This window comes from Amblyomma mixtum, chromosome 10 (assembly GCF_055824585.1).
Source record: "Amblyomma mixtum isolate Tamu chromosome 10, ASM5582458v1, whole genome shotgun sequence".
Lineage (NCBI taxonomy): Eukaryota > Metazoa > Arthropoda > Arachnida > Ixodida > Ixodidae > Amblyomma > Amblyomma mixtum.
Genome location: NC_143021.1, coordinates 93,587,349 through 93,609,844, shown reverse-complemented (window position 1 = coordinate 93,609,844; position 22,496 = coordinate 93,587,349). Strand labels below are relative to the sequence as shown.

The following is a 22,496-nucleotide window of genomic DNA, read 5'->3' as shown; positions in this document are numbered from 1 at the left end:
TGAACGACTTGGGTTTGTGCTCTTTTTGCACTTCTAGCGGGGTGTACGCGGCGTAGCCATTTAATTTGACCATGCCGCTTGCCTCCTGCAGCGTGATTACATCCGGTGTGGTTATGTTTTTTTGAATGTATGCCTGCAGGTTCCATCTTTTGGACTGGAAGCCTCTGCAGTTCCACTGCCAGATTCTAATTTGTTGGCGAGGGGCCATGATGTCCTATACAGGCTGCTGCTGCGGTTGCAGCGAGGGGAGGGTGTTGCCGGCAACGGGGGGAAGCTTGGCTTCTATGTTTGCTAGTTGTTCCAGAATTTGCTGGAAGCAACCCATGGTTCGTTCCCTGAACGTGACGAATTCCGCCGTCAGATTGTCAGCACGTTCGGCTATTTTGTCTACCCTAGCGGTAAGGGCATCAATTCTAGCGTCTTGAGCGTCAACCCGCTTCAATAGTGTGTTCATGTCCGGCCTAACCTTGATGTGGGTTTGAGCCGATGCGTCCTCGTTAGGACTTTCTGCCGCCTTTTTGGGAGTACTGTCGTCTGTGTTTTCCCCTCTGGGTAGAGGTCTTTTCAAGGGGACTCTGGTGTCCGTATCCATTGCGTTTTGAATGTCTCCCCCTTCATATGTGTCACGCGGGGGCGCCTGACTCGCGTTTTGTGATTGTTGCAAAGGGGGTTTTTCGACCACCTTCGGCTGTTTTGTATTAGCGTGAATGAGTTTCCTCAGCTCCGCCATTTGCTTCTTTAAGGTGTCTAGCTCTCTGTCCCTCTTAGCGAGCTGCTCTACCAGTTCCTTCTCCCGAGCGGTTTCCCAAGAAGAGGCCTTATCTGGCCAGCTCACCTTTTTGCCCGCGTCTCTGTCCTTGCTTGAGCCTCTTCCTCTGCTCGAGCTGCTCTCTCTGTCAGGACCCGAGCTGGCGCCTCCGGTCCCCGGTAATGGTGGGAAGGAGCTCGATCTGCTTCTCCCCCGGTGGCCTTGGCGGGTGCCGCTGTGGTCCCTGGTCTTCGGTCTTGGTTGGTGTCCGGAGTCAAGTTGCCCCAGGTCGTTCTTGGCTTTATAAGGTGCTTTCTTTGCCAGCCGATACTTGCAATTCCGGCTGCCGGTGTTGTGTGGCCCCCCGCATACGATGCATTCGGGCTTGCATCTCGGCAGTTCTCCCTCCGGTGGGTCTGGATGATCTTCGCCGCATCTGCGGCAACGCTTTACCCATGGCTTATAGCACACATCCATCCTGTGTCCCGTCTTCCTGCAGTTGTAGCAGGTCTCTACCCGCTCTCGGTACGGGTAGACGATGAACACTGATCCCCAGTAGAAGACTTGTCTGGGAAGCTTTTTCTCTCCAAAGGTGATGAGAATAGATCTCGACTTGCCAATTCTTCTGGCGTTGAGTACTTCGATGTCCGGGTTGCGTTTGATGAATCCTTGACGGACTTCTTCCGGTGTTCCGATATCATAGGCGTTGTATACCACGCCCTTAATTGCGTCGTCGGGAGCCGCGACGTAGGGTGCCATGGCGAGGGTCTTCTCCCCGATAACTACCGTCTTTATCCTCGCGTAGGTGCTCGCGCGTTGACGATTCGGTGTGCTGATCGTGTACGTGTTGTTCACGGAGTTGATTCTTGAAGTGTCTTCGTCCAGGACATCTCCGTATGGTAGTTGCGCGGCCGCGCAGGTGGCCTGCAGTAGGTGACGTGGCACGTAATTGTTCAAGTTCCAGCCTCTGGGCCTGAAGATTATTTTATAGTCGCTCTCCGGGAGCTTCGGCATTGGTGCCTTTTTTCGGATGTTCGGGTCTTGCCTCCTTTTCTGAGTGGCAGTCGATTTCTTCTCCCCGGCGCCGTGATCGCCAGCGTTCCCGCCGAAATTCGCGGCGGCGTTCGTGCCAGCGTTTCCGCTGGCGTTTCCAGGCTTCCCGCTTTTTTTCTTCATGCGGTCGTGCATGCTGAGAACGGTCTCCCACTCACCGTTCTCAAATTCCGAGGGTGCCAGTTCATCTCCGTCGACGGCGTTGATCATCGTGGTGGTCAAGGGGCCGCCCCAGGGGCCGGCTCCCGTCGATGCACGGGTAGCTACGCTAGGTCTGGGCGTTAGGCCTAGCTAGCTCTCACGCGTCCGAGAGGTGAAAAGTCCCAAGAAATGTGAAATAGTCCACCGTTTGCCCGAATTCCAGTGTCCCCTTGCACGGAGGGAGAATCCGGATCTGTTGGCGGTAGTTTCCGGCCCGCAGGCCCAAGTTGAACGCCGAAAAACAGCTGCTTGGCGGGAGCGCATGCGACGCACGTCTGCACCGCTCTGACGCGGGTGGACTCCGGCGAAGCGGAAGTTTTGGGTGCACTCAGAGCTTGTCTCTAACGCTCTGGACCAGATGACAGAAGTTGTTATCAAAAATACCGATTCCCTGGTCACCGGTGAGAACCTCCTGCAGAAAGGAAGCCTCTTCTACCGCTCCTGCGACGTGCTCTGGCGAGGAGAGGGCGACGAGCTCCCCGTGATACGCGAGTGCTTTCGGCGGGCGGGAATCGTGTGGCCACGCCGGTCGCCGGCACCCGACGTGATGCGCACGTTGCTCAGCCTGAACATCGACTTCGACTGGGCCGTGATCATAAGGGTGTGGCAAGTGGAACAGACGCTGTGGGTATTCGTGGCGCCCTCTTTCCACTTTGCGGCGGAGGAGGAAGGGAGGATGCGCGGCCTGGACGCAAAACGCCGCAGCATTGAATTCCTCTGAGCGCAGTTCTCCGAAGCTGGCGTGGAAACGGCTGTTACGTTCGAAGATGCTATAGAGCTGGAAGAGTCTCTTTTTCGTCCTCTTATTTATTTATTTTATTTATTTTACAGGTACTGCCAACATTATGCAAGGTCTTGAGCAGGAGTGGGTGGCCGTGACCGTACAGAATATATGCACATGACAAGAAACCTCTTGACGACGAAAGAAGCTCTTGACGACGAGAGTCCACAACAAAGCGGAAAGGTTGTCTGCTGCTAGCCCGTACGTAAATAGATTGAGTCAGTCACTGGCGAAATTTAACGTTGCCAACGTTTCTATATTTATGACCTCCAACTTGAAGTACTTCACGAAATTCATCGACCTCTGGAAGGAATTCGGCGATGATAAGACACATATTTTTCTGTCGTGGATGGCGGCGAGGTACGCGAGCCTCTTCGCGAATCATGACTTAATCTCCAACTACTATGGCACAACAAATCAGGACGTGATTAAATACCAGCACGGACACCTCTGCTATCAGCTCCTGTACATGTATCTAGGTGACTATCTTTTCGCTCCATACCATGCGGAGGCCTTTCAGAGTGACTTGCGTCAAGATGTGGAACGTGTTGTCCTGTCGATCAGAACCGAGTTCGCAACCCGTCTTGCTTCTAAGCCACCATTCTCTAATGACTCTACTATGACGGTTCGGCGGAGCTCATTGGAAACCGTCATGAGCGCACTGACCAGAACAATACCCCAGGATGAAAACGCAAGCAGTGAGGCTAATTCGCTGCTTGCGGACATGAATACCTCGCTTGTCAGAAACTGGGAGGCTGCATGGAAAGCGTCGCGGATAAGGACCAGAAATTCGGCGCCGCGAACTCTCGGCTGGTACACAATGTACAGGCTCTCCGCCTATTCTCACTGGGACGACGACTTCGTGCTCGCTCCGTATGTCCTCTCGTTTCCCCTTTACCACCCGACCCTCGTGGACGCCGTGAAGTACGGGGCCCTCGGAGCACACGTGGCCAGGGCGTGCGCTGACATCGCAATCGTTCAATACAGCAATGTCAACGCAACGACCGGTGCAATTAGCGAAGCCCTGAAGTGTGCCAACAAGCAGAACGCCACAGATAAGCGGGTCGCACTGTTCGACCTGACCTCCTTGGATGTTCTGGCGGAAGCTTTTCAGACTCACGGCTCCCACGGCACCCTAGAGGGCACCGACCACATGACCGCGATGCAGCTGTTCTTCGTTTCCTGGTGCTTCATTCGGTGCCGCGGAGATACCGAGAGACTGGGCGACAAATGCAACGCGGCAGCGCAGCACTCGGCTTCCTTTAGCTCAACTGTTTCATGCGCTGTGGGCAGACCACTCAACCCAGAGAAAAAGTGCATTCTCTTCTAGAGCGGCCAACAACAAGAGACGCCTAGTGCACTGCAGCTTTGCCGCAGTATCGCTTAGGATCGTTGTCTTTTTTGCGAGAGTGCTTCATATTTGCCTTCTTGTCTGCTTTTGTTATTACCGTGCGTGTGCGGGCAGCATGTGATGATTGCAGCCCACTACGCTGCGCCTCTCCCAGAAGCTCCTGCGGGCCTACGCAACGAAAACATGCCGCCTGTGGTGTCCGCTGCTCCGTTCACTGTTCGCATCGTTGCGGAAGTTAAAGCATATAATTATTATGATGTTCTATAAAGGAACATTGTGAAACATTCACTTGCAAAAGTATGAGCGTTCTTTGGGTAAGATCGGAGGACTTTGCCTGCCCGTTCACTGTCACAGTTGTAAAGACTGAATAGTAAAGACTGAATAGTTTCAGATTTTCTAAGCCATCGTCATTACGACGCTATCACGAACTAAACGTTTAACCTGTTAATGCTCGTACGCAGATGTTTAACGTAAGTTTATTTTACACGCACAACGCAAATTTTGAAACGCTTCCTGGCCGTACTTGCGCGTTGTCTTTGAAATAATCTTTATATTCTGCGATTTGCAGCTCAAAATTTCTTACCCTTCGTTTATATGTTCTTTCATAGTATAATAAGCTGCTTAGTGATTACGATAGCGTTTGTGCATAGTTTTTTTTTATCACCTCCTGCCGTAACCCTATGCGATGGTACAGTATATGAAAACAAATTAATAAAATAGAAAAAAACATCCTAATGTTCAGCTAATTTTATTGTCATTGTAGTATAATATATGTATTATCGGGGACAAAAGTGGTATACTCCACGTGGCGGGAGCCGGAGCAGCAGAAAACTGCGGCATTTTGGCGACCTAAAGCATGACACATTGAAACGAGCCAAGCGACATTCCTGCTGATAATAAAGGTCACGCATTGGCCCTCTCGATACCAGATGCCGCACTAGATGGCGTTGCAACGCAGTTTTCCGTTGCTGCGGCTCCTACCGAGTGGAGTATACCACTTTTGTCCCCGATACCTGCTAAATGTATCCAAGCTTTTAAAAAACACGTGTCCTAGCTTAGTAAAACCGACTGATGGTTGTTCAGAGTTGTGTGGCCAGACTGCAGCATATTTTTTTTTCATTCTTTACAGTTATTGATTAGTTCAGCCTAAATATTTAACTCTAATTTTGATTTTAGGAACAAAGTGTCAATAGAAAACTTGGAGACCGTCTCAACCGTCTTTCAGGCCTGAAAACCATCTTTCAGGCCTGAAAAGGCGCGAACAAACTTATGACACAAGAAATAATGACATGTGGCAAACTAATACATTTCGAACAACGTACGGTCTGCAGACTTTAGAAAACCGCCTTCCACGACTTCTTAATGATCTACTAAAACAGAATATAACACCCCAATGTGTAACATTTCAGAGACTTCTAACTAACTTTCTTTGTAGACATTTCATGTAATTCTTCATGCAACGAAAACAGCCGCCTTGGAACTGTTGGTGTTCCTGGCTCGTATTCATATCTTTTCTATTAAAGCGTCCCCTATTGAAAATATTGAGCGTGAATTCTGCGTGCCTATCTTTGCGTGTTTATTGCCACGCAAAATGCGACGATTGAACGAGGTCGCAGAACGCGAGACATATTTCACATAATTTGCGCAAGCCGAGCAAGCTCGCAAACGCGAGACATCTCTCACATAAGTGCGCAAGCCGCGTAAGGCTCGTACAGCAGGAGACATCCTCGCGTAATATGCGCAAGCCGGGTGAGGCTTCCAGAATGTCCGAGAGCCAAGGGCGAGTCCCAGAATGTTCAAGAGCCGAGTCTGGCTCACAGAGCACTAGACAGTGTCTAATGGAGTTACCATCATGATACCGATAATACCTTGCATGGCTGCAAGGCTCCTACATCACTGCTCAACACGGTACGCTAATGTACTGCATTAAGGCCTCCTCATCTGTCTGTCACTGCCTCATTCAGCATGCATGTTGTGAGATAACAAGCTTTGCAGAAACGGTGCTTCGTGGGATGGCTCTCATGTGTGTAGCATGCTTGCAAAAGGACATAGATAAGGTCACCTTAACTGGCTTTATTAATGCCACATCCCTCATGATGGGTGCCACACAGTGGCTAAACAATTTCTTCAGTTTCTCCAAGTCCAGCAGGTTGGCGTCTTGATACAGGTTCTCACTATGCAGCACCTGCAAAAAGGTAGGAGTATATGCAAAAAAATTCAGTTAATCTGTTTTCTGGAAATTCCAGAAAAGGGCACAAGTACTTCTTCCATTAATGAACCAATGATGATTTCGAAAAGTTTCAGGTTTGAAATACAGACACTGGAAAACCCGACTCAAGCACGCAGACTGCTCAGCATCAAACCTGCACAAAATCTAATAACCGTGTCACACAGGCATTTTGAAGGCTTTCAAATGGCTATTAACTCAACGGCACTTGAATACAGCTAAATGGGCATTTCCAATAGCCACTGAGTCCCTAGAATAGTGTGGACATCTATTAAGATTTTGAAGGCTTTTCAGTGGTAGAAATTTGCACTCAGACATGGAGCACTCGCAACTATACACTAAGGAATAAAATCAAAGCAATTTAATCGCTGAAAGAATACTCAACATGAAATGTACAACTTATTTCACTAAAAAAAAAGAAGGCTAGCCACAAAACACTGCAGCAAGCATATTATCACTGTTGCCAATAGCACAAATACAATGAATACCACCTTTTCAAAACTGTGTGAGCACTACAACAGCTTCCCAGCAAAATTATCAACTGTGACAGTGGCGCCACAGCAGCTTGGTGCGAGATGATGAAATATCTCTACGGCGATCAAGTATTCTGTGTAGCAGTGGCATAACTCCCAAGATGAAGTGCAAATCTCGAAGCTCAATCTCCCACCTTAACTGTTATCTTTAAATACATATTTAAATTCATTGGAGCGTGCTGCAGAAGTAGGTGGTCAGATCATTCGAGAGGATACCTGCAAGGTATCTCAGGAGACGAAAGGTCTGATGAAGAAACGCCAAAGCATGAGGACGTCTAACTTCAGAGATAGAATAGAACTAGGAGAGCTATCGAAGTTATTTATAAGTGCAAGGTAGCCAACATAAGAAAGTTTAACATGGAGAAAATCTAGCATGCTCTAAAGCATGGAGGTAGCCTAAAATCAGTGAAGAGAAAACTAATCACAGGTAAAAACCAGATTTATGCGCTAAAAGACAAAGAGGGCAATGTCATAAGCAATATGGATAAGATAGTTAAAGTAGCCGAAGAGTTCTGCACAAATCGCTACAGTAGTGAATGTAATCAGAACGTTACGGAGAGAGGCAGTAGAGCATAGCAATGGGACATCCCGCCAGTAACGAGGGAGGAAGTAAAGAAAGCCTCAGGAGCAATGCAAAGGGGTAAAGCAGCTGGTGAGGATCAGGTAACAGCAGATTTGTTGAAGGACGAAGGAGAGATTGTGCTAGAGAAACTAGCCACCCTGTACACGCTTGCCTCGTGACCACGAGCGTATCAGGAGCTTGGAAGAATACGAACATTATTTTAACTCATAAGAAAGAAGATGTCAAGGACTTGAAGATTTACAGACCAATCAGCTTACTATCCATTGTCTACAAGGTATTTACTAAGGTAATCACTAATAGAGTCAGGACAACCTTCGAATTCAATCAACCAAATGATCAGGCAGGCTTTCGTAAAGGATACTCAACAAGAGACCACATTCATGCAATCAATCAGGTGATAGAGAAATGGGCAGAATATAACCAACCCCAATATATAGCCTTCATTGACTACCAGACAGCAATTGACTCGGTGGAACCACAGCTGTCATGCAGGCATTGTGGAATCAGGGTGTAGAAGAGTGTTATGTGAAAATATTGGAAGATATTTATAACGACTGCACAGCTACCATAGTTCTCCATAAGGTCAGCAATAAAATTCCTCTATATTCCGAGTTTTCTAACACCACCATCATTTTTTGGCACCGTGACCATATCATACAAGAATGTGAGACCTACTGCATACCTAAAGAAAATATGTGTGTAAGCCAAGCATCAGCCGTTCTATGCAATAAGAAGTCTAAGTGAAGAAGATTCGATGTAAATTAGAGAAAGCCTTGCCATTTTTGTACTTCTGCTTCTATGACTGCTTGCTGGATTTTTTTCTTTAGTTGGAAGCATTCTTCCATCCCTTATCTCTATACACTATTCTTCTGCCAAATGACTGAGTAACCCAAATAGCAATTCCTAAGTAGGGAGGGGGCCTTCCACAGTGACCACACAGGGGCCTTCAAGTTCTTGCAGCAATCAAAACATCCCTTTGTAACACTGGCCTTGAATGCACCACTATACTTTTGTGGCAGGCCAAATACTTATACAATTTATGTTTTAAAACCACACAGAAATCCACAACTGCCATTATGAAAACAACCTAGTAATGTAATCATAAGCGTACCTGGCCAGCATGATCAGCATGGAAAGGCGCACAGCTTGTGTGCAGCTCCTAAAATGAAAGCAAATTCACATGATTAATTGCAATTTCCACAAAGACATTCTTGAAAAATCATGTTTTTGCACCACTCAGCCTCAAGCCTGCCTTATTGCTCCTGCAGCAATGAGGCAAATCTGAGCACAGCTTGGGGTGAGCTGGTGGTATCACATTACGCACCTGACACTACGTGCATCAATCCATTTGTATGAATGAATTTCAGAATGGCGAAGAAGACACACAGACAGGAAAAAATGGTGGGTGGATGAGATTAAGAAGTTTGTGGGGATACAGTGGCCGCAAGTGGCAAAGGACAGACAAAATTGGAGAGACATGGGAGAGGCTTTGCCCTGCAGTGGGTGTAGTCAGGCTGCTGCTGCTGCTGCTGCTGATGATGATGATGACAGCCTGAGCACACCTACAAAGTAAAACTGTGATCTCGACCCAGCAGCACTTTACTGTGTTGAAAGAGAACAGGTACAATTGAATTACTACATTACCTTGTTATTATCATTAAAAAGTACAGGGCTCTAAGGATTTCCTAATTTACATCGAAACGAATGGGTTACAGTGAACTTTCACGGATTACACTAACAGGCACTGAAAATCCAACACAGCTGCCCAAGAGAATATTAGGCAGCCGCGCTAGCCTTCTTTTGCGCTATGCTACCTGATACCAGATTAAAATTCCAGAGCAATTTACTCATACTCTAGCACTGGGATACGTTATGCCCCAGACTGACGCAGCTGTCTTACTAAAGGCAGAGAAGCTTTCAGTGTGGGTCATGTGTGCTGTGGCGTGAACACATGCACAGCATCGCCTGCTACCATTCAAGTCCTCTGTGTACACAAATGCAGGTGCAATAGAAAACCCACATCACAAATTTGGCTAGTCTGGTCGGCCAAGCATGGGCCAGCTGATAGCACGAAGCAGCAGGTGCGACACATACCATCATCATCAGCCTGACAAGGCCCACTGCAGGGCAAAGGACTCACCCATGTCTCCACATTAACCCTGTCCTTTGCTAGGTGTGGCCACCATATCCCCGCGAACTTCTTCATCTCATCCGCCCATCTAACTTTCTGCCGCCCCCTGCTATGCTTGCATTCTTTTGGAATCCACTCCATTACCCTTAAGGACCAGCGGTTATGTTGTCTTCCCATTACAAGCCCCGCCCCGGCCCATTTCTTCCTCTTAATTTCAAGTAGCATGTCATTAACCCGCATTTGTTCCCTCACCCACTCCGCCCCCTTTTGGTCTCTTAATGTTAGACTTATCATTTTTCTTTCCATAGCTCACTTTGCTGTCCTTATCGTTTGGCACGTGTTTTTTTCTTTGTAATAAGGCATAAAGTATTATACACGGATTACCACATGGCATCCTCCTATGACCGCTAAATAATTTATAATCAAATTTCTTTCTCCTGCTGTATTTGTTTCGGTTTCGACAGCTGAATGATGGCTGTGACTTCAAAGCGAGGTTATTGGTCACGTGAGGCATGAAAAACTGCAATACAATTGGTACTTCTGGCTCTTAAGGAATGCTGGCGTCAGCGCTGTAGCGAATTAAAACGATGAAGCAGCGATTATAAGTGCAGTTTTTCCACGCCTCACGTGACCTATAAGCTCTCTTTGATGTCATAGCCATAGTCAAATTGTTCACCGAAACAGGATGGCAGAAAAAGTTGATTATAAATTATTTAGCGGTCTCACACGAATACCAGATGGTGATTCATGCACAGTAGTGTCTTCCGCATCATTATAGAGAAGAAAACATGCCACCAAGATTAGGTGTCTATACTCTTTTAAGCTGAACTCTCTTCATTAGCCTCCACGTTTCTGTCCCAAAAGTGAGAAACATGCAGGCTAAAGAAAAGATTTCAGCTTAAGTACCAAAGTGGCTCTAATCACACGATGAAGCGGAAAAACTCTCGACAATTGAACAGAGAACAAATAGGAATTCCAACAAAATTTTAGATTCTTGTAAGGCTATCAAGCATTTCTGAATATTGTAAACTGCACTTTCACACATACAGTACGCATGTATGCCAAGCTCACATTCAGTAGCCCTGTTTACCGGCTGTAATTATCACGGTCTGAGCTCAGTTACAGATTTAAAACCAGCCAAAAGATGCAACACAGGAAAAGAGAAGAAAACAGGTTGGACTATCAATTGAATTTTTTGTAAAGGAAAAGAAGGCTCGCATGAAGATGCGCCACACATGACTCACACCAGCGAAAGGCAGGACAACAAATAACTGTCACTGATATACAAGCACGTCATCTAAAAGAGAAAATTCTTTCCGTTGAAGATTGACTAATGGCTTCGCTACTCATACAGCCGTTGCCTTGGAGATATGCATCAAATACCTTACAGATTTGTTTACCACTTCTATACACCACTGAAGTGTCACAGAAATCAGGCGTACATACTGATGGGTCATCTTATGATTTACACTCACGACATTGGCACTGTAGTGCCAGATTAGAAGCTGCCTTCCCCCTAACGAGTTAGTGCTCACTCAGGAACACATTAAAGACACCTGCACATATCCCTGAAGTAGTTTCTTGCACAAGCTAGCGGAATGTGATAAACCACTTCCTGCAAGTCCTGAACCTAGTTTTATGGGATACCATACTGCTATCCCGGTTTTTAACAGCAGTGCAAAGGCCATCAACACAATGATTGGCGCAAAAATTACATTTAATAATTTTCCCGCCACTCGATTTGAACTCATGAAGTCTACACAAAGGACTCCATGATAACCGTTCTGAGGTGAATGGCAGTTCAGCCTAGCCTCTGGAATCTGTGCCAAAAAAAAAACGGAGTCAGCGCATCGCAATTTACTTCCGAAATCAGCCGGTGCTGATGAAAATTGTATGTTTTGCTTTCTCTGGCTTATAAAGCTCCACTTTCAGAAAAAGTGTCGTCTTTGTGGTTAGGATGCGGAACTTCATCATCACAGGTCAACTTCAGCTTGCCATCAGTGTCCCTTTAATGCCTCAAAGTTGAACAATAGCTCCATTCATAGAGGAGGGCTGTGCATAAATTTCGACCACCAAAGATTCTTTAACATGCACTGACATTGCATAACACACGAGCAAATATGCATTTCGCCTTGTCGAAACGAAGCCACCACAATTCAATGCCGCGTCTTTGGGCTCAGTAGCCGAACACCAATGCAGTAGGCCACAGCAGCAGGTGAAAAACAAAAGAGAGCCCTTAATAGGCAACCTAACTTGCCAAAATCAACATAACGAGGTGTAAGGGTTCGGTAGCGTTCGCGGGGGTCATCAGAATGCGGCTGGGGTGCTCAAAGCGAAGCGTCTCCTTTCTTGGAACGCGGCCGCTCGCGAACGCGCCGGTAGGTATACGGGTGTCCCCCCACCCGCGGTACTGATTCGCACACGTGCTGGCACGGATGTCTATTTGTGTTTGTTTTTGTTTATTTAGTGGTAGAGAGGGTGGTTTTACCTTGTTGAAGCCGGAGGGCTGGACATGCCCTTGAAGAACCAATCATGTTGAGACCGCAGCATGATTGGAAGCTATGGAATGTGGGCCGGGCCTTTAGGGCTTTAAAACCGGGCCCCGGAGCTGGAAGCGGGGTTCTGCGCTAAGGTCAGATGCAACGCATCTTCGGCAACGCCGAGCAGGGGCCTCCCCTAGTATTAGCCAGATCCACCTTTTTGTTGTTTGTCTTTTGCCGTTTAATTTGTCTCGAGTGTCTAAACTTCTATACGCTGTAAATATCTGTACATAAACCTCAGTTATTGCCTTTTTTTTTATCCCTGCGTGTCAACTGATCACACGAGCGTCTCTGACGTGGCACCTCTGGTGCGAAGAGCTTCAGTTCGAGTTACCAACCGTCTCTGGCGGTGCACCTGTAGTGCAAAGAAGAAGAAGAACCTGATCTTTACTGGCGCAGTCGACAGGATCCTGCGGCCATCGGAAGACGGCGCAGGAAGAAGACAAGGCAGGGAGAAAGGTGACGACAAGGCGACAGGTCAGCGATCGTAAACGGACCTGCGGAGACACGGCGGCAAGGACGCAAGGACCACGGCAGTAGTCCAGCGACGCGGGACTGCGTCCGGTCAAGGAAGCAGCGCGTCGGGAACTCGACGATCACCGGCGGCGGACCAGCGGCGTGCGACAGCTCATCGCAGCGTCCGGGGAAAGTGGCGGTGGACCCCGACGCCAAGGAGCTGGCAATGCGGATCGACGCATCGAAACCGTGAGTTTCCTTGGTCGCAATGTTCACGTCCCTGTGTTCGAGCCGATAGGACATCTGAGGGGTACGGAAGGCGGTATGGAGAGCTATCCAAGCCTGCCCTCACTTGATGTGAGGTACCAAGTGGAATTAGCGAAGGCGCGCTTAGCGTACTTTCAGGCTGAACTTGCGAAAGTAAATGGAGGAAAGGCGCCACTGTGCGAGGAGAAACCTCAGGATGTTAAGTGCGTCTTGGAGGAATTAGAAGCAAAGCGCCAGCAGCTAGCGCTGGAGCTCGCTGAGCTCAAGGAGTCTAAGAGAGCTAGTGAACTAGCGAGGGACAACTACTCCGAGTCTCGAGAGGCGAGGCCGCCTGTGCTGGAAGACAAAGGAATATACCTGTCAAGCACAGGTCAAGAAAACAGCCAGGCAGAAGAAAAGAGGGAGCCAGCTTTCCACGAAAGTGCAATCTCTCGTGAAGAAAGTATCGTGACGGAACGCAGCGTTGCGGTAGTCGAGGCGGTGAATGCGCACTCCGACGATCCAGCTGCACAAGTTAGCTCAACCCCTAATGAGCCCAGGGACGCGGACGCGAGTTCAGGATTGTTGGAAGTCACTCTGACAATTCCGTAAACGCAGTCCCAAGCAAGCTGTGAAAAAGAGCATTTCGTGCAGCAGGAAACGGTCGGTGAGGACAGACGTCAGATCGGCGAGCGAGTGAAAGGAGGAAGTCTGGCGTCGCCGCAACCGCACACTGTGTCGGGTATGGAGCATGAAGTGCCCCGTAGCGTTTCTGGTGGCAAGAGCCCTTCATCCGACGCAAAGAGCGGAGGTGGGCCTGTTGGGCCGACCGGGCAGAACGCCGCGCAGATGAACGCACCCGGTGTGTGCCCGACCAGGTCAGTTGAGGACCCGGAAAGGTGTGGCGACTTGCCGCAAGGCAAGCCCGGGTCAAGTGACTGTCAGGAAGCTCATGGAGCCTCGGAGTCAGACTATGCCACGGGGCCAGCGGGCGCTGATCAAGCACGGAGCGGCGGTTTCAAAGTTTGCTCGTGCAGTAAAGGTGCAGATGACCCCGGGCGAGGTGGAGTGGCAGGAGGCAGGTGCGTGGTTTTCACGCTGAAAGTCGACGCGAGGAACAGTATGTTCCGTGCTAGAGGTCGGCGTATCAAGTGTAGCGAGACTGGCTGTACTGCTATATTTGGACGGGCCAGGGGCTATGCTCTTTACGCACCACGCGTGTCGTACTGGTGCGCCGGAGAGAGAGTGCTCTCAAGTACGTCGCATGGTCAGAGATTTTCACCTATCGATGACCAGGACGTTTTTGATCCTGGAGGGCACCGTCTTTTCAGTTCACGCCCCGCTGTGGCACCAGCCTGACGAGCATAGTGGCCATTAGGTGTTAATCGTGTCGAATGAGGCACGTGTGGGCTCGAACGCGCACAGGGACGCTCGGTGCGACTAAGGAGGCTCACGTGGCCCATATCAGTGCTACTGAACGCTCTAGTTGTGAGTGTCGGTGTGTGTGTCGAGCAGGACGCGGGTGTGCATGCTGGTGAACTGGGTGCAACGCACCAACTTGGACGCGTGTTACGGCGCACGGCAGGCATGCCACCGTGTGAATTTGTGGAATTTGCTGATGTTGTGTGTGCATTTTGCATTTTGTTTTTGGTTTTGTTGGTGCCAGCGCTGGTGTAGCTGCGGTATGTCACCCACAGGGTGGTTTTGTGACCCGTACCGATCCCTTTGTTATAATTCTAAAAGTGGCATTTGAGCCCTTTGTAGAATCTTGGGAAGGGCGTGTAAGGGTTCGGTAGCGTTCGCGGGGTCATCGGAACGCGGCTGGGGGTGCTCAAAGCGAAGCGTCTCCTTTCTTGGAACGCGGCCGCTCGCGAACGCGCCGGCAGGTATACGGGTGTCCCCCCACCCGCAGTACTGATTCGCACACGTGCTGGCACGGATGTCTATTTGTGTTTGTTTTTATTTTGTGGTGGAGAGAGAGCTCTATTTTACGGCAGCTGGAGGGCTGGCCAGGCTCTTGAAGAACCAATCATGTTGAGAGCACAATATGATTGGAAGCTATGGAATGTGGGCCGGGCCTTTAGGGCTTTAAAACCGGGCCCCGGAGCTGGAAGCGGGGTTCTGGGCTAAGGTGAGATGCAACGCATCTTCGGCCACGCCGAGTAGGGGCCTCCCCTAGTATTAGCCAGATCCACCTTTTTGTTGTTTGTCTTTTGCCGTTTAATTTGTCTCGAGTGTCTAAACTTCTGTACGCTGTAAATATCTGTACATAAACCTCAGTTATTGCCTTTTTTTATCCCTGCGTGTCAACTGATCACACGAGCGTCTCTGACGTGGCACCCCTGGTGCGAAGAGCTTCAGTTCGAGTTACCAACCGTCTCTGGCGGTGCACCTGTAGTGCAAAGAAGAAGAAGAACCTGATCTTTACTCGAGGGGTCACACAAGTAGCAGTGGACTAGGAAAATAAAAGCTACTTGTGTCGGAAGATGTCTTCAGTGCTTACCTCAAAAGCCTGCTTGCTTGCTGGGCATCCTAGCACCAAGTGAAAGGCTGGCACAGCCATACTGGAGAGCTTGGAAGAGGCATTGCTGGTAAAGCTATGTGGAGATTGCTGCAAGGTAAAAAGACACATTTAACAGCAGCACAGTGCAAAAAATGGACTAGAATCAAGCATGTAAGGCAAAGTGCAAGGCACAAAAAGGAGCCGGTCGCAGAATGGAACACAACTGTTTAACCACATTTCGAAGTGGGCCAGGCAACAAGAAATTCATAACCACGGCAGTCATTCACAACCTAGCCTCAGACGAGACATCACTTGCATATCGATATCCAGCATCGTTTCTACAATACATGCCACCATTCAAAAGAACAGACCACAGCAGGACGATATTTTCAGTAGAAGGCTGGTTTGCTTCAAATTCTGCATGCGTCCCTCAATTTGAAATCTGGCATGATTAGCAATGATTTCACATTCTCACAGGTATGATGAATTAATAGTGCCAATTGCAGAAAAACCATACTTTTTCCTTTAACATCAAATAAGGTATTGGAGAGGTACCTCAGCATATTTAAGTCAAAGTCAGATTTATTTGCGCCATTGGTTATAATCATGAAACAATCAAGTTTATTCTTCGTACATATTAAAGGCTCAATTACCCTTAAATTTCACTGCAACTTCGGGATTTAGGGCAAATGGAGCTAGGGCACCTGTGTGCATTTTGCAGTTGTTTGTACCATTTCAGCTCCGAGCCAAAGTATGAAAAAGCGAATGCCAAAATAGAGGCGAAAAACTTCAGAGCAATTTGTTTTTATCTCACCGTTCTGCTATTCAAGGCTCGACTACACTGGCTCGGCTATAAGTACGAACGCAGCTGGATCATATGGAGCTTCGTACCTTAAATACACAATTTATAAAAGTACAAGTGAAATACAAGTGAAAGAGGAGGAAGCTCAATCCAAACGCATACAGCTGAATCGCAGTCTACGTAGTTAAACTGCTCGAGCGCTGTTACTTCAATTACAGCGTAACATGCGGCGAGAATGTAAAGCCCGGGCCGAAGATCTATTGGCGGGCACATATTCCATTCTCGGCGAGAGATGAATGGCAGTACGGCGGCAGTACGGCGCCGATATCGTGCACCCCGCGATCGGATCAGCTGTGCATATTTGCATGGCATACTGACCATGACCGTGTGACCACTGACACTACACGCGCATTCATGCCCGTGTGCCGCCAGCAAACAACCTTTCAGCGCTGCGTGCTGCCGCGATACGCACTGCGTCTTCGCGTCTCTGTACTAGCTGTGTTGACGTGGCCAGTTGTGCGCAAAGGCTTTGAAATAATGAACAGGTTCGAAGAAAATTAACTTACCCCCAAGATGCGAGATGTCACCCGGGTAGTGGTCTCCCACCAGCTGCTCCGCCATGGAGGAAATGGGCCCCACCGTCCGCATAGCGTTTCCAGTGAAGGCGCGCAAAGGACGACGCGCTATCCGTCGAGCCCGCTGACGCACGCTATAAACACAGGTTTACTCAGCACCTTACCACGTTTTCGTACATCGCACCAGCGAATTTCACTGCTGTCGGCACATCACATATCGGAAGAGTGACAAATGCTCATGCCAGCGATCGTTCACGCCCTCGGCACCACAAAGGACCACGACAAACGTAGTAACGCTGACCGCGGCCCGCCATGCTGTCCCTCCCCAGACGCTGCGTTCGTTGGCTAGCGCTTCGGCCAGTTCCGGCTTCCTTCGACCCGTTTAGAAAGGCATCGCCTCCAGGCATTCCTCCAGGTCGTCTCTTTCGGGCTCTATGCTTTTGGGCAGTGCGATAGCAAAGAACTAAAACCAAATGAAACTTTCGTTACAAAAATAATTAAGTTCTTGTGCACATATTAGCATTAAAAACTTGAGAAATTTGTGACGCATGGACGCATTAATATGCGTGTCGGTACATTCGTGCGTGCGTGCGTGCGTGAGTGGGATGGTCTAGCTCGTCAAATCCAAAGCCTATCCGACATTCTGCATGGTTTCTGAGATCACCGCCGTGAGCTTCGCTTGTTTTCTCGTGCTGCTGCTGGGCTGTCTTGCGCGCCGCTGTTACTGTGCTGGAATCGCAAAAGAAGAAGGATTACCGGTGTGTGCTGCCGGTGGGCGCGCTCTCATCCAAGAGTAGTAGCAGCTCCCAATTAAGCGATCCGTCGGGGCATATGTGCTATGGATGTCTGGTCGACAACGATAATGAGGTCAGCAGTGCGGTGCCGTCGTTTGATGAGTCGAACCTTTCGGCCTATTGCACTGCTAACTTCGTTGCAAAAATGCCTGGCTCATAAGCAGCGACAGTGGCCATTGTTTCTGTGGTGTGTTTCGATTACAAGACGGCGCCCTTCTACAGTGTGGCTTCCTTGGAAACTTAGTCGGCGGTGTGCCTGCAACGCCTGTCGCTGTCAGCTCAAACTGACCGCCTGCGAGCGCTGCCTTCTTTTGCGATGTGAACGGTGACGGGACACTTACTGCCTGTGGCCGGAGCTTATAGCAAAAGCGAAGAGTGTTTTGTATGAAGGTTTGACGAAGTGCGTGTGTCAGTCTGGACCCTTAGCAAGTCATACGAGATGCGACATGCAAAAGTGGTCCACCAGTCGCTTCAGCAGAAAGGAGTGCGGATGTTTTTTACGTTACTTCAATCGAGAACTGCCCATGCAAATATTTCAACTCGTCTCTTGCCTAAACAGCATAGTAAAGAAGCTAAAGCAACAAAACTGCTGTTTCCATGCTGTATATTGATTCCGCACTCGTGCTAGAGGTGGGCAATATGTAGCAGTTATTGGCGGAGTTACAGCCTATGAAGCACGTGCAGCTTCCTGTAATTGCAGGTTAGGATATGTGCCTTACTTGGTATTGACTTTGTAACCAGACATAGCCATCTGTCAACTAAAAGAAATTTTCTTGCTATAGGATTCTGCAGCATTATGTATGCTTCTGGACACTGAATACCGGGTGCGTCACCTCTCTTGAAAGCACTCAGATTTGTGTACTTATCAGTACGTTTGAGATGAGAAAATTTTATCAGCTTCTTTTCTTTATTTTATAATTAGCTACACAGCATGTCGCAAAAAAAAATGTTTTAAGGAAAAGTATTTCAGTTTAGAGTAGAACAGTTCAACAAAGTTGTTTTGGGCATTCTGGTAACTTCAAGATGGTATCTGATGGTTGCATACAGACGCGCAAGTCAAACCTCAAAGGGCATCAAACTTAACAGTACCGCTGAGCTTATCCTTTCGTGCTTTTTATGTGTGTGTAGATCACCTGGGGAAGTTCAGTATTGGATGTTGGATTTCATAGTTCTGCTACAACTTTTATCTTCCTTTCTACACATGAAACATGACTGAACTCGATTACATTCCCCAAGCAAATACCTGACGCCTTACAAGCGTTCCTTACTGTGCACAGTTGTCCCAGTGCATTATATCCACTCATGTGCAGCACACTGTTGTGTTGCTCTTGGTCTCCGAATGTGACTCTCAGCAATATGACGCAATAATAGCACATCCAGATGGTCTTTGTGGTAGTGCAAATTTCAAAACAGATTGAAGAAGAATGAAGAGTGTGATACTTCGTCATGCATCATGCAATGCTGGTGCTAATCAGGCAACATGTGTGGTATATATACTTCGCACATTTGAGATTCATTGGATTTGTTCTGGAGCCATACTGGGAATTAATTAATCGATCTGTGATTTGTCACTGAATTTGAGAGAGGGCACTAATTTCTGAACTTTTGACACCAACTGTGAATTCAAAACTGTCTTTTCGTGTAGGCTTACATGGCCTTTTTACGTGTATGTAAATTTATGCTAATGACTTTGGAAATTGCTTGGAAATGGTTTTGGAAATTGCCTCGTAACATTCCTGTTACAGCTCACAATTCGCTTTCTGCACGTCATGTTTGATTGAACCTGATTATATCCCCAAGCTTGTTTGTTGCACCTAACAAACACTGTTGCCCTTTCAGAGTTATTCCATTGATTGACTCCTTTCGAGTGCAAGCAACAAATGGTTGTGTTGCTTCTGATTTCGAAATATGGCTGTCTGCATGACGGGCAACAACATAAGTGCTCTGGATGGCTTTCATCATGCATCTATAAGATATCTGTAACTTTCAGGATTGGTTAAAGGAAGAACTGAAGGATGCTGTAAGAGTCATTAGCAGCTTGTTTTTTACATTATTTTACTATAAACTTGCAATGTTGACAAGCTCTTGCTCAGTGTGCATGTTGTCATGTACAGGTCCCTGCAGTATCCAAGGAAACCATTTTGCACTAAAAGATAATTTTTTGGTTATTTGTTTGCTGAAGTTGAAAATGATTAATGGGTACTTACGCCAAGACGAAAATTATAAAACAGCAAAACGTGAGCTTATTGCTCATTATTGAGAAGTAATCATTAACTGAATGCTCGAACCTTGTTTGCTTTCACCCTAAATGGGCCTTTACAGTCTCGACAAGTTGCTACTAAGCAAGCAAACGCACACATGGCCACACGCAGCCTCACTGAGCTTGCTCAGTACGCACATAAGCACGCACAGCTTCGGCAAGCCCCCTCTCAGCACGCAGATGTCCACGTACAGAGAGTTCTCCACGAGAGTCCACGATTTTTTACACGCAAAGAGTGTGCGTGAACGTCTATCAGCTCACAGTACGCGCATATGTACACACAGGACGCACAGAATGCGTACAGGTAACGCACAATTTCTGCGCATTTGTGTGCAAAATGAACGTGATCGTACAAAAATCACTGTTCTCGTGCAAACTCACGCAGAGTTTTTTCAATAGGGTCTTTACTATGTAATTGCATTGTGCTAAATATTAGAATTCCTTATTTCTTTTTGTCTTGTGTTTATGGTTTTGTACTGCTTTAAATATATGTGCCAGGTGCATCTGTTTTGTAACATGTTTCTGTACTGTGTTTTAGTGCGGTGTGCTCATCGCACGTATTTTCCCTTTACCTTGTATATTTTGTTTTTGCGCCACTTTGTATGCTGCCAAAAAGGGGGGCCGTTGCTCTGTCAAGCTGTTGAAAGACAGCTTTTACTTCGGTCCCCTGCATCATCATGTACAACGTGGTGATGAAATAAACATTATTATTATTATTATTATTAAAAAAACCGCTGGCAGCGCTGTTTCCATCAAGGCACGATTTACGTAACGTAATTTCTTTGCCTTAAAAGAAAGCTGTCACGTGACCAGCTGCTGGCTCACATCTCTGTCCCAATGCGAGCGTAAAGGCTCATCGGCAAGAGCGCTTCAGGAAAAAGCCGGAGTTTCCTATCTAAGACGCGTATTCACTGGTCGAAGCGGTACCGGTGTCACGTAGAAGCTTTTTTTCATTGAGAGAGTTATGGTTTAAGGTCGGTAAAAAAAACTACGCTATGTAGATGGTACGCTGGTGCAAAGGCTTCCATCAGCTGTTTTTCAAAGCAGTGCACAACGTTTCCGTAGACCCTTTGTTTTTCAAGGTTTTAATTAAAAAGTTAGTAATTAGCCTTAACCAATTATTGATTGAAGGAAAAATACAGCAGACTGCGTCATGCGACTCTAAATAGGTCTGAGTTGGTTTCACGCGGCTAGGACATTGCATGTTTTTTTTAGTTTTTGTTACATTTAGCTGAGACACCTGGTCCCTAATTTTTAGCTTGAACAGCTGGTATATAGCTGGTTGTATATTTGTAGACGTGCACATCTACATATATGTTCCACCTTTGGTCGGAGTTGGAGATCAAAGGAAACTCGAAGTACTCTCGAAAGCTTACTCTGCCCAGTAGCGAGGAAAGAGCGTTGGAATGACCTATGGAACTGCGAGGCTTAAAGAAGTGTACGTCAACCACACCTCGGCAAGGTCTGAGTGTCTTGCGCGCTTTAATTAGTCGATAACGCTTGTTTCACGCCTGAAGTTGGTCACACAAATGTGTGCGCGTGGTCTAATTTTTTGTTCGGGATTTTCGAGAGAGTTCGGGATTCTTCAAAGCAGCAAGTCCACGGTAGACACCCCATTGTTTGCGACAGCGAAGAACTCCAAGCAAGGTATTATCATCTAGGCCCTGCCGGCTAGAGTTATATCGTATCCAACATTCTTGGAAAAAAATTGAAATATTAGAAAACTGTAAGCTACTGGTACAGAAATATCTAAGGCTATGCTCCACTCTTCCGGTATGTACCAAATTTTTTGTGTTTCCATCATTCGCATCGAGAAGTTAAGACTGGCATAAAAAACTAATGGCGAACGGTTTTCACGTTTGCATAAACATTAACAGCAAAAATTGGCTGTAGTTTATCTCTGGCTAAACCTGCACTGACGCGAGAGCTCCTCCGAGCCGCCTATTTATAGAGCTGTGACAGCTCTCCCCCCCTCTCCACTACCCCTCCACCCCCCTCTCGACACGGTGCGTGCGCACAGCTGTTGCAGCTTGGTTTCGCCGGCAGGCCGCGCCGCCGGCAGCAGCAGCTGCTCCGCACCACGTGACCAAGCGGCTCAAAGCCACGACGGCGCTGCGGAGCTCAAGGGGTGCCACGCTGAAGGCTCGAAGAGCTGGCGTAGTGTAGCTCTCGCTACAAAATATTCAAGCCTGCCTACAAGAGATCTGCGGGTACAGCGATTGTTTTCGTGAAATTTAGAAAGCAGTAAAAAATTGCGCTCATATAGTTTTTTCCGTTCAAAAACACTTTTGTCCAGAGTTATTGGGTATGTGGCATGCCACGTAAGGTTTAATGTCCAGAAGTGGCACCTCAGTTATGATAGACGCCGTAGTGGATGGCTTCAGATTAAGTTCGACCGCCTAGAAATTAACGGGCTGTACAATAGCATACCACAGGGGCGTTTCTGCTTTTTGATTCCATCGAAATGCTGCCGCTGGGACGGGAATCGATCCCGCTAATGCGCTCGGTAGGCATGTTCAAAACACCGAGCTACGGAGGCACAGAGGAAGGGCACCGCAAAACGACGAGAAAAACTCTGTGAGGGGCAGCATTGCAGAGGAGGGTTGCGTCGTCAGAAAAAATTTCGCAGTATTAAAGTAGTCAGCTGGGTTAGGTAACTCGCAGTTCTAATTAAATGCTGATTCCATGCAGCTGAACCGCCACTCAATCGTT

General features: G+C 47.7%; 2 protein-coding genes across 3 annotated transcripts in view; one reads left to right on the top strand and one right to left on the bottom strand.

Annotated features, from left to right (window-relative positions):
- Positions 1-22,496, top strand: part of LOC149326439 (uncharacterized) — a 448,784-nt gene that overhangs the window by 332,215 nt on the left and 94,073 nt on the right. The gene's annotated exons all lie outside the window — the stretch shown is intronic.
- Positions 5,674-17,364, bottom strand: LOC149326443 (uncharacterized). Of its 2 annotated transcripts, XM_089562799.1 has the most exons (4): positions 16,722-17,364; positions 15,354-15,461; positions 8,589-8,636; positions 5,674-6,319 (listed from the first exon to the last, which is right to left on the bottom strand). In XM_089562799.1, exons 2-4 carry the CDS (start codon positions 15,411-15,413, stop codon positions 6,095-6,097), a joined length of 333 nt encoding a protein of 110 aa, XP_089418925.1. In that variant the 5' UTR covers positions 15,414-15,461; positions 16,722-17,364; the 3' UTR covers positions 5,674-6,094. The 2 variants fall into 2 exon arrangements, with proteins under 2 accessions (XP_089418925.1, XP_089418924.1); XM_089562798.1 differs by lacking the exon at positions 16,722-17,364 and having other exon boundaries at positions 15,354-15,860.

Bases quoted from the DNA above. Each gene is read 5' to 3' on its own strand.
- LOC149326443 (XM_089562798.1), bottom strand. From the start codon at position 15,482: ATGTGTCTTTTTACCTTGCAGCAATCTCCACATAGCTTTACCAGCAAT. The intron at 8,637-15,353 runs GTAAGCACTGAA...CTTTCATTTTAG, and splicing joins CAAGCAAGCAGGCTTTTGAG to GAGCTGCACACAAGCTGTGC. The intron at 6,320-8,588 runs GTACGCTTATGA...ACCTTTTTGCAG, and splicing joins ATGCTGATCATGCTGGCCAG to GTGCTGCATAGTGAGAACCT.